This window comes from Salvelinus fontinalis, chromosome 30 (genome assembly GCF_029448725.1).
Source record: "Salvelinus fontinalis isolate EN_2023a chromosome 30, ASM2944872v1, whole genome shotgun sequence".
NCBI classification, from domain to species: Eukaryota; Metazoa; Chordata; class Actinopteri; order Salmoniformes; family Salmonidae; genus Salvelinus; species Salvelinus fontinalis.
In genome coordinates this window covers 23,644,514-23,656,772 of record NC_074694.1, presented here as the reverse complement: position 1 = coordinate 23,656,772, position 12,259 = coordinate 23,644,514, and the positions used below count along the sequence as shown (strand labels likewise).

The 12,259-nt window shown below is 41.6% G+C and overlaps 1 protein-coding gene across 1 annotated transcript; it reads left to right on the top strand.

Annotated features, from left to right (window-relative positions):
* Positions 1 to 3,551: 3,551 nt before the first annotated feature.
* LOC129828847 (delta-like protein D) lies at positions 3,552 to 9,338 on the top strand. Its single transcript, XM_055890095.1, has 11 exons — positions 3,552 to 4,090; positions 4,211 to 4,501; positions 4,940 to 5,000; positions 5,106 to 5,363; positions 6,103 to 6,163; positions 6,277 to 6,407; positions 6,683 to 6,852; positions 7,058 to 7,274; positions 7,393 to 8,224; positions 8,343 to 8,469; positions 8,597 to 9,338. The coding sequence occupies exons 1-11, from the start codon at positions 4,037 to 4,039 to the stop codon at positions 8,600 to 8,602; spliced, it is 2,208 nt and encodes a 735-aa protein (XP_055746070.1). The 5' UTR covers positions 3,552 to 4,036; the 3' UTR covers positions 8,603 to 9,338.
* The last annotated feature ends 2,921 nt before the right edge of the window (positions 9,339 to 12,259 follow it).

Below are 12,259 nucleotides of genomic sequence, written 5' to 3'. Positions count from 1 at the left end.
AGTGCATACTCTAGTTTGTAGGCCCAGAGGCCTTAATGTATGCTATACATCTAATCCATTGAATATGGGGTTTTCTTATGGTCATATGCTTAAATGACTAGGGTATAGACCTAGGCCTACTCTTGATATTGCAGTGTGGATCACCTCTAACCTTTTATTGACTTTCTTCACCCCCCCCCCCCAAGGACCCACCCTTGACACACAAGTTTTTTTTTAAATACCCAGAAGAGAGGCAGATGTTCTCGGTAAAGCACGCGACTGCCCACCACTCTGCTAAAGAATTCAAGAGTGGCTCAGCAGTACAAATCCGTCCTAAAGAATGCACACAAATACAGGCACGCGCGCACGCACGCTCTCACACACAGACCCACACAAACAAAGTTACCCCAATCTCCCCCCATGACCCCAACAACATACAGGGCACAAAAAACGACCTCTTTGAAATGTGTTTTTGTCCACTCACAGAGCAGCTGGCCAGAGTAATCGGACTTCTTGAAGACAAATGAATCCCATCTCGTTCATAGAATCACAGGTAAGAACACGGGTAGGCTATTGTCATTAAAATAGGGGTAGGGCCAAAGCGAACAGATGATTTGCTATTGAGTTTCTGTCGTCATGGGATTATGCTCCGCTGTTGCCTATCCTTCATCTGGAAGCAATCGAGCCACGCGACAGATTCTTTATCATTGTAATCAACACAAGCCTTTTGCAGCATCACATAGGATGCCGACGAGAGATCCATTGTCCTAAAATAAATCTAGCCCTGGAGGTTCAGCGCACTAAACAAACCTCGTTTTATGTCTGTACTCCCGTTCAGTTATATCACTTAGGCGAAACGATGGAGAAGAGATGCCTCAGCACATCTCACCTGTTGCCTGCATGCCTATTTGACAAAGCAAAACTTTAGACACTTCTTTTATTAACTGGTGTCTGTTGATGTTGTTCAAAACAATATACATTCATGTATTATTTACAACTAATAACATATTTATGCAACACAGTTATAACAGCAGGTCATCCTTTTGATCCAAAGGAGCAATTGCCATACCGCGGTACTTCAAATAAGGTCCTAAATTGATGATTGGGTTGTAGAAGTGTACTGTTAACATAGCAACTCAGGCGTTGGCCTATCTGGTCGTTATGGTGTGATGTTCACAGTGTTTATGTTCCCACGAGCAATCTATCCAGAAAAAGTTCTGGCTTCCCTAACCATATGGTCAGAATCATACCGTTGCAGTCTCTTTAACATGCTCCCAGTCCAATTTGGATGAAGACTGCAATATGTAGAGAAACAGTAGAGACATGCAGTTGAAGTTGGGGGGGAAACGACATTTGGTGAGGAGCAGATGGTTGGCTTGGGGGGCTGTCCGCGTCTAAAGGCGTGTCGTGCCCTTCAGATAGAATCCCCAAGGGCTCCCTCTTGTATTCAAAATCAATGAAAATTAAAGCGCAAAGAAAAGATGAATAGTCAGACCTCGAGTCCCTCCTTTGTTCATTGGAGCTACTGGTGGGCAGGAGTTAAAGTACAACAGCCCCCTATAGAAACACTTAAGTTAAACAGTCTCCCCATAGTCCACCTTCAGAAAGAAGGGGGAGTTCGAATAAGGAGCTTTCTGCTTGATTTAACCAAGACAGAATCGCGTGGCATAAATTAAGTTTGAAAAGAATAAGTGTAGTGAGCATGATTCTGAAGGATTTCACCATGCCTTTCAGTTACGCTTTGCTGCAGTAATCGAGAAATGTGTGCCACGTCAATATAATAAATCCCTGATAGAAGACCGATATGATGATAGAAGGGTTGCGGGAAGTGGTGAATGCGTAAACCTCAAGCACGCGGAATTGCGCACACAGCAAAGACCTGTAAAAACGTGGAGCCACATCCTTCGGATTACTGCATTGAATCAACTGGTTAAATACAATTCAGATATTAGAACACATATGGCCATGTAGACACATGAATAATGGTATTAGTCATAGTGTTTAAATGTTTTCTCTCCTACTTTTCCTTTGGGTACAAAGGTAGGCACCTATTCCAAATCTTTATTTGGATGTGTCATATCTTGAACATTATAAGGACTGTAAACAAAAAAACACCAGTCAGACATTATACACACAATGTCTTAGTAAACTCAAGAGTAGATTAAAACACACGAAACAAAAACTTAGCATAATTGCGCATGGGATCAACGCTTTCCTTGTATTTAAACTCCGCTCAAAAATGTAAATGTCGTTGTTGCCACCCGCCAGAAATTGAAATGCCGTTTCAATTAGCGTCCTAATTAAGACCACCCCGACACACACACACACCCTCTCAGTGTCACCAGAGAGAGGCAGAGTAATCAGCTTAGAGCCACCAATACAAATGATGTCCTCTTTCACATGACACAAATCTGTTTCTAAAAGTTTCAGCAATGAAAAAGAATGGACAGTTTACCAGATTTGATAGGCTAGGCCTAGTTGTTGAATAATATCGAAATAATCAAAAAAGGGATGACTTTTTCTCTGGAATAGCAAACTACTTGTTGTTTTAACTGGACATTGTTGTAGGGACGGCAGCGTGCGCCGAGGGGAGCTCTTTCTCCCTAGTACATTGTGGAGAGAGCAGGTGCTGCTGCCTGAATTAACATACAGCTGAGAGAAACAAAGAAGAAACTTATTCTTACCCCCGCACAATAACAAAGTGCCTTAATGACAGCCACGCGAATGACACACACCAGCTCAGTTTTTACTGCCCAGTGTATAAGAATGGAAAATCTATACATATATGCCTAAAGTCAACACAATATTTACAGTTGTAAAAATAAATAAAAATGAAAGCATTCACCTGTTGATGCTAAAAGTTTTCAAAACTTATAAAAGTGTTGAGGAAACCCATTGTACATGCGTAAAGTGCAAGCATCTACGTTTATGTAGTTTGGTTATATTGAATTATATCGAGATAATATCCTTAGTTTTGGGCAAGATTTTTCAAGAGCTATGGGAAAACCTGTTTAGGCTATAGTTGATCGATTTTTCCTTTTGATTACATGTAAATTCATGTTGACCATTAGTTTTACATTATGGTTAAATAAACTAATTGTAATGGTGTGAACAAACAGTTTATGTTGGCAAACAATAACAACATTTAAAAAATGAAATAAAAAGCAAAGTTTCAGAGAAAATGGGGATGAAAAGCTGAAAAAGAAGTTTGAAATAATCTTACATTGGAGGCCTGAGCTATTTGGAGCGGGTACATGGAGCCTACATGGGTCTTACGATGTGGAGATGTTCTGTGATGTCATTTGAGGTTTATGTCAGAGAGGGATGTAAAGGATTCTTGAAGGTAAAAAATTTGTTGGAATGTAAATGAGAATGTTTTGTTTTGTGCCATGGGGAAGGAGGGTTGCACATTTTACAGCTCAGTGACCATTTGGCGATCTTTTGAGAGGGAGGTTTTGAAAAGTGTCCCTTTGTGACAGCTCGAGCCAGATTGGGGAGTAGCTCATTTGCATCTCATTACTCTAGCAGCGCAGTCTGTATATAACCAGCCGCAGGCTGACTGGGATATCAGACACACGCATAGCTACATAGGGAGAATAACTGAGAAAGCATTGGGGAAGTGTTTTGGATCAGTACAACTTTTTCTCATTATCAATCAAGGGGAAATAAATAAAACACAAGCAACCCTAAAACTGGGTTGTCTCCTTTGCACCCTCAAATCAGAAGTTGTATTGAACTGCATTATCTCATAACTGGATTGGAATTAACGCATTGGCACGGAATTTCGAGTTCATTCCCACATTTTTCGTCGGGATTTTTTCGTCGCCAGCACCACTGTTGAGGATTACATTGTACTGTAAACTTTGTTCATGAAGATACACTGAGAAGCATCGAGATAAACTCCAGTTCCATTCAAAACGTCTGAAGACCGTACTCATTTTTTAATTGGGAATTTTGATAACGGAAAATAACTTTCTCGATGATTTTCTGAGCTGGGTCAAACATAAATTGCCCTGGCTCGTGGACATTTAACTATTTATTGAATATTCTCACCACAATGGGACGCCAGTCGCTCGCGATAGCTGTCATCCTTTGTATCTTGATATGCCAGGTATTGCGAATTTGACTCTCCCTTGAATTGATTTGTAATTTAAGTGTAGGCATATTCATTAGTCATGTGTACATATAGAAAACATATTACAACCTTAATGTTTTTATTGTGTTTTTACAGGGTCTTGGTTCAGGCGTTTTCGAGTTGAAGTTACAAGAGTTTCTCAACAAGAAAGGAGTGACAGGCAATACAAACTGCTGCAAAGGAGCCTCTGGGATTCAGCAGTGTGAATGCAAAACGTTTTTTAGAATCTGCTTGAAGCATTATCAAGTTAACGTAACACCGGAACCCCCTTGTACCTATGGCGGTGCGGTGACTCCTGTCCTCGGATCAAACTCCTTCCAAGTGCCTGAAACAACTGCAGAAGCATTCGCCAATCCTATTCCATTTTCTTTTGGATTCACGTGGCCGGTGAGTGTTTCAGCGCATTTTTGTAAAATTATACAATGTCGGCTTTGTCAGCAGGCTCAGGGCTCACCACTTATGGGGCATTGACAATGTCAGTAACGGTCGTGAAATGTAGCCTATATTAGGACAGGAGGGAGACTTGGGCACGTTTAACAAATGCTATCAGGGTGGGAAACTTCACATCCTCATAGATGGCATATAATTGGCAGCTCTGCGTGAAATTCCGAAACGTTTCATTTTACAGCTATGAGTAAGTGTGAACGTGGTTGAATTAAGTGTGAAGCCTAAAGGTGGCACACCTCTATTATTAGGCCTAACAGACGCCATCCTTCACATGTGAAATAGCCTGATTTTTATGGACAGTGGTGCCTCAGCATCTTATAACCCTTTGGCACAGTTGTTCATTATTATATTTTTTCCCCTTCTTTTTTTTCTCAACAGGGGACATTCTCTCTGATCATTGAGGCCCTACACACAGATTCCGATGATGATCTTTCAACAGGTAAATTCCATAGAGTGCAACAGGTCACCAAACAAATGTACATCGTCATTAATTGTAAATATGTATAGGGATATATGTACTAATTCCTGTATTCACCATTTTCAGATAACCCTGAACGTTTGATCAGTCGCTTCACCACTCAGAGGCATCTGACAGTGGGAGATGAGTGGTCCTCTGATTTACAGACTGGTGGAAGAACAGAGCTGAAGTACTCCTACCGATTTGTTTGTGATGAGCATTACTACGGGGAGGGCTGTTCTGTTTTCTGCCGTCCACGAGATGATGCCTTCGGTCACTTCACCTGTGGGGACCGTGGTGAGATCATCTGCAACTCAGGATGGAAGGGAACCTACTGCACAGAACGTAAGTAGACTGCATCCTCCTTACTTTTCCTTTCCCATACTTAGCCTACTTTAACATTTGTTGATCCGTTTTTCTTTTTCTTTGACAAAAGTATTCTTAATGTGGTTAATTTGCAGTCTTTAGTCAGAATAAATTATGTGTTATTACCAAATAGTTTCACTTATCAAACATTTGGGTTGCAACAGGTGTCTATGCTACTGTTTAGGCAAATTTAAATGAGAGAAGTTTGCCGAATAATCACACGCGTGCCATAGATTAAATGTAATGCCTGATTGGCTACTTGGCAGTGCGCTTGGCGTTGATTGGCTTAGTGCGGTGAGGCATTGTTGGAAGCGGGCAGCTGCTGAGTGAGAGTAGACAATGGAGCAGCTGTCCTACACTGGCACCATGTACACCAGCTGTCCACTCTTATCTGCACAGACTCGGGGACATTAAGGGGAGGGGCTGTATGAGCAGAAAGGAAAAAAAGGGACTTCTGACCCATAGTTAGGAGAAAAAGAAGCCTTTGTGTGTGAATCTTTTGTGTGGGAGCAACTGTGTTAAGCAGAATGTTGGTCCCCCTGGTGACAAGGGGAGCGTATTTTCTAGGTAATGGCTAATGGGGCCACCAGCCCACTGAAATGAATTAGCCAGTGTTTACTGAAAAGGGCCCATCTGAAAAGAAGCTATGCTGGTATAAACACATGTTCCAATGAGTTAGATTCCCATGATTCACGTGTGATGGTTTCTTTCATTACAGCGATCTGTCTTCCTGGTTGTGGTGAGGAGCACGGGTTCTGTGACAAGCCTGGTGAATGCAAGTAAGTCCCAATGACCTGTCCAGCTCTGTGTTAAACACCAGTCAACAGGATCACAGTTTGGTATAGTTTCATATATGCCAGTATCTAACCATTTGCATTGTGTGTGGTTACAGGTGTAGAGTTGGCTTCAGTGGGCGTTACTGTGATGATTGCATCCGCTACCCAGGATGTCTTCACGGCACCTGCCAGCAGCCATGGCAGTGTAACTGCCTGGAGGGATGGGGTGGCCTCTTCTGCAACCAAGGTGAGTTCTGTTTATCTCCCATATGCAACTAACTAGTGCTCTTCTATCATTAACCACCATATTCAGACTCTACTGGTTTTGAGACGGCAGGCAGTATCTCTTCTTTAAGACACTATACCAATCAGGTTCAGAGAATAGGACACTGCAATCCGAACTTGGTGAAAACATTGGTGGGGTGTGCTTTCTTCGCCTCAAAATAAGTCGTAGAACATCCTGGATATCACTGTACATTAACTCTCAGAAGACTAAGCCACATGTGCCATTGTCTGTTTCAGATCTCAACTACTGCACACACCACAAGCCCTGCATGAATGGAGCCACTTGTACCAATACTGGCCAGGGTAGCTACACCTGCTCCTGTAAACCCGGCTTCTCTGGGGCCAGCTGTGGGATTGAGGTCAACAAATGTTCTGACAACCCCTGCCGGAATGGGGGAAGCTGCACTGTAAGTAGTTTGGCTGAGCTGCCACTCATTAGTTACATTAGAAAGCATTTCTCAGTGATGTAATGTCACATAGTGTGTGGTTCTTCTATGCTAGAGCTGGCAAGCATTCCTTCTGGTGAATGTAGCATGTTGATAACAAGTTAATAACAAGTCGTTAGGGAGTTGTAACTTTTGCTAAGCAAGTGCTTTGTCTTTCCTCTGACAGGATCAAGAAAACACATACAAATGTACCTGCCCCCCTGGCTTCTATGGCAATAACTGTGAGCTCAGTGCCATGACCTGTGCCGATGGGCCTTGCTTTAATGGCGGACGCTGTGCTGACAACCCAGAGGGAGGATACTATTGCCAGTGTCCTCTTGGCTATGCCGGATTCAACTGTGAGAAGAAGATCGACCACTGCACCTCCAACCCATGCTCCAACGGTAAGCTGAAACAAAGTTCTCCAGTTCTGTGTTTACCAGTTGAATCTTTCTACTGTAAGTATGAGGACATGAATGAATACTGGAACAGACAGTTAACATATTATTCTAATGTCTCCAGGTGCTCAGTGTATGGACCTTGTGAACTCCTACATGTGCCAGTGCCCTGAGGGCTTCTCCGGAGCCAACTGTGAGGACAACATTGATGAGTGTGCCAACTACCCCTGCCAGAATGGTGGCACATGCTCGGATGGCATGAGCGATTACACCTGCACTTGCCCACCTGGATACACCGGCAAGAACTGCAGCTCGCCCATCAGCAAATGTGAGCACAATCCCTGCCACAACGGAGCCACCTGCCATGAGAGGAAGAACCGCTACGTGTGCGCATGTGTGCCAGGCTACGGCGGCCATAACTGCCAGTTCCTCCTGCCAGCGCACCCCCAGGGACAGCCCGGGTTAGAGGGAGCTGATAAGAGATACTCTGATGACCAGGACCAAGGCACATTCCCCTGGACCGCGGTGTGTGCTGGGATTATCCTGGCCCTGCTGCTGCTGGTGGCCTGTGCCATGCTGGTAGTTTACATACGGGTCAAGGTGCAGCAGAGGAGTCAGCAGGGAGACAACCACAGTGAGAGTGAGACCATGAACAACCTGGCCAACAACTGTCAACGACCTGACAAGGACCTATCTGTCAGCGTGATCGGCACGACGGGGGTCAAGAACACCAATAAGAAAGTGGACTTTCACTCAGACAATGCTGGAGGAGAGCAGAATGGCTACAAGTCCCGATACTCGTCAACGGATTATAATCTGGTGCATGAGTTGAAGCCAGAAGATGTGTCGAAAGAGGACCAAGAAAAGAGCGTGGCAAAGTGTTCCGAATCAAATTGTTCCCAATCTCTGTGTTCGGACAGTGATTTCGAAGATAAACACAGAAAAAGTTTAAAGAGGTGAATATCTACACATTTGGATATAAATGATGTGCTACATATGGGAGTAGTCATGCTTGTGTCTGAAGAGTCTTGGTGAATGTTGATGTTAATGTATTTATTTTTCTTGTGTTCTCAGTGACGCCTCAGAAAATAAACGTCCAGAGGAGTCGACGTGCAACGAAGCATCGATGTGCAATGACACAAAGTACCAGTCAGTCTACGTCATATCAGACGAGAAAGATGAATGTATCATTGCGACTGAGGTGAGTTGAGTAGGCTCTTTTTCACCACTGCTAATATCTCTTTTCAGTTTGCATATTTCGTTTTCACTGGTCCGCGAAAAGCTCAACACTCTGAAACTAAAGCATCTTTGCCTCTTGTCTTCCCCAGGTGTAACACCACAGCTGAGGTGTAGCTCGTCTTCTCTACAGGAGGTTTTACTCCGGTGAATGCTGCTCAAACCCAGGGGGAAGGTTTCCCTTCGTGTGACTGCTGCTGTGAGACTAAGACATTGAAAGTGATATTCAGAATGAGCTGGTTCTCGACTGAAGTAAGCACAGTGACTGCAGATAAAAAGGATGTTGGACCACACTGGCCCGCGCTCTCACAAGTTATGTTTCCCAGGAACGTGCGTAATATGGACTTGTTGCACTGCTTGTGAGGACAGTTTTTACCTCATTGCACTATGGAGGGTTGCTTTTTAATATGTATTTAAACATACACATCTGAGTTAATTACTGTGTATAATGAGTATGCACTGACTGCAGTGTATATTTGTAAATCCTTTGAGCCAGTCTTCTGAATTGGTTTAGAGAGGGGAAAACACTACCTTCAAATTTGTTAAAATACTGTTGCTTTTTTCTCAAAGATGTATTCTTTTAATTTAATTACATTATGTGTTCCATTTGTTTGTGGTTTTTGTAGAGTACATTTTGATATAATTTAAGTTCATTTTGTTTGTTTTGCAAATATGTATAATGTATATAAGGCACTTCAGGTCAATGTGACTTTGTTTTCCAACATAAATGTATTTAAGAAGCATTGTACAGAAGCTATTGGAATTGTTTTATCACTGTTGCCCATGAAGGAAATCAACAAAATATTTTTCCAAAATAAATAATGTATGAAATAATTAACATAACGTAGAAGTGTCTTTGTGATATCCACATACACCATAACATGTCACCCAAAACATCCAACATTGAATACTAGAGTTACTTCTCTTGCGTTTTCTCTTTGACATACAGTACATGCACACAATGTTTGACCTCAAGTTCTCTAAGTAGTCTCACTGCAAACTTTGTGAGTATTCTTGGCCTGATGCAACATGCAACTGTCTCCCTGTGGTACCTCACTAAGTGAGACAAAGACACACCCGGTAATCACAAATTACTACCCTCATCTTGATGGCAATTTATTTTTAGGAAGAAAGAACCCTCTGTCAAAAAAATAAACCACCCCTGGAAAATGTGCTAGTCAGAGTTTTCCAACTTAGTTTAAACCTTATCTCAATGTCATTTAGTAAAGCTGTTAGTGGTAGTGTACAAGTAACTTGCCCTTTGTACTCATCAAATACTTATTTGGTCCATACTCAAGGAGAAACCAAACTAGCATGACAAATGGTTACAAATATACACTTTTGGGAAAAAAAGGTGCCATCTAGAACCTAAAAGGGTTCTTCGGCTGTATCGAAAGGAGAACCCTTGGAAGAACCCTTTTTGGTTCCAGGTAAAACACTTTTGGCTTCCATGTAGAACCTTTCCACAGAGGGTTTTACATGGAACTCAAAAGGGTTCTACCGGAACCAAAAAGGGTTCTACATGGAACCAAAAATAGTTAACCTATGGGGATAGTCGAACAGCCCTTTCGGATATGAAACCAGGAAGAAAATACATCATTACTATATGCACAGTATTTAAGTCTTTCTTTACTCATTCATAATCAGTCTTTGAAGCACTGAGTGAGCAGTGGACAGCTGAAAACTAGACTGAATAACACATTGACTTGCAGCTGTCCAGATGGTGACTAGAGAGACACACCATTCCAGAATTGGGGAGTATGAGGCAGATACAGTATACTGTACCAGTGTATAAGCACAAGAGAGCCAAACAATAATATTGACTATAGAATGCTGATCCAGAGTTATGTTTATGTTCAATCCTTTTTCTATTTGATAAATAGCATCCATCTGTTAACATGCTACAGTAAGATACCTAAGAAATGTATCAGTTAACTGACACTCTAAAGGTTCACTCTAAAGTGAAAAATGAGCTCCTCTAGTTCGCCATCTGAACAAAGATCTGACTGCAGCAGCATTTAGATTTAGATATTAGATATTAGATCTATTAGATAGATATTCTGACCAGAATGTGTAGTTGAATGTGTACTGTCAGGTTACTCACTGAAATGATAAACAAGCTCTTGAATCAAACAGCTGTGAGAGTGTTGGCGTTTTTTACTAGCAACTTCAATCAGGGACGAGGAAAGTCAACCTCATGTTCTGACCATTTTAATGATGTGGTACAGCAAATGTTTATCAACCAGACCTGCTTTATAAACCTGCTATTTTAATCACAGTATTTCCCCAGGTTATTTGTAATGTATGACAAGCAATCTTTGTGAGAACTCACTTTGTAGTTCATTTTGATTCTTTCTTTATTGCGAAAGGGATGCTGCTGTCTTGAATAGGGTTCAAACGAGGGAAGGTCAATAGCAGCATTGACCATCTTTGGCATTACAATTCTAACAACAATAATGAAAGTGTAAATATTATTCTCTTCCCTGGAATATGCTTTCAAATACAAAGCAGAGTGTGTCTCTAAATACATATCTATTTTGTGCTTTATAAATGTAATAGAAAGTATTCTTAGCCTTGGTTAAAACGTTACAGACCACTTCCATGTGCCCATTTTGTTTGCAAATGAAATTATTTCAACTTTGTTTTAAAGCCAGCCAGAGAGGAGTGGTGAGAGAGTTTGCCCTGTGAATACAGGGAGAATATAGTGGCTCCGATAGGGACCAGTGAAAAGTATTTGCTAGTATTACACAGCTATTGGACAGTTGTTTCCACATACCATGCTAAGCTTTTAACTTAACTTTTTTCAGTCGCACAAAGGCTTTTCGCTGAGTTGGAAAATATCAGGAGACAGGCCTAAAGCAGCCCCTTTGTTTCTTCATTCAGTGTAGTCCTGGTCCACGGCTCTGCGTCCAATGGGGAATATCTTCTTTTTAATCTTTTTTTTCTTTTCAGTTTTGTGTCTATAATCAAACAAAGGTCACCGATTAATGCCAATATGCCAGAGTGTTTTGAATGCAGAACTTTGAAGGTCTTTGATCAGCATGAAATAAAGGATTGTTAAAAAGGAAAGAAGGATTTTGAAAGTATGATTGACTTTAAGTTATGTTTGGACTTACACTAAACTAACTGTTTTTTAAAACAAACTGTTTTTTACGAAAGATTCATTCTCTTACTAAATGTTTACATTTGTTTCCTACATTTTAAACTGTGTACCCTACATCTGATTCATTCTTACAGCCTGTATAAACGTATAAACGCTACAAATCTGTGTGGAATGCATTACACACAGAAAACCTATTACATTATAATCATAATCATAATGTTTCTTTTAACAAAACTATACCTATACATGCTTATAAATGTATTTGTAATGCAATACACACAATATAATGGATGTGTACGTGTGTGTACTTCTTGCGTACTTGTTCATGTTTAGGCAGGATTCTACCTTGAACACAATTCATTCACACACAAAGCTCAATCCTCTTCCCATTCCATAGCAATGATCAGAGCATTGGTTTTGATGGAATCACGCAGGGCAACTGTCTGCTTTTCAGCTATTAGTGCTGGATTCATCCTTAGGATTTGCGGCTTCTATTCATCCACTGGGGGTGGGGGGGAGCGGGTTGATCCAACTATATGTTTGGAATCTGGTGGGATGCCAAATGTTTGTGTGGGCATTCTTTTCTTTTGAAAAGATGCACATAAGCTCTAGCTCCTAAACATCTTCCCACCGCCCAACAGGACTGAGATCC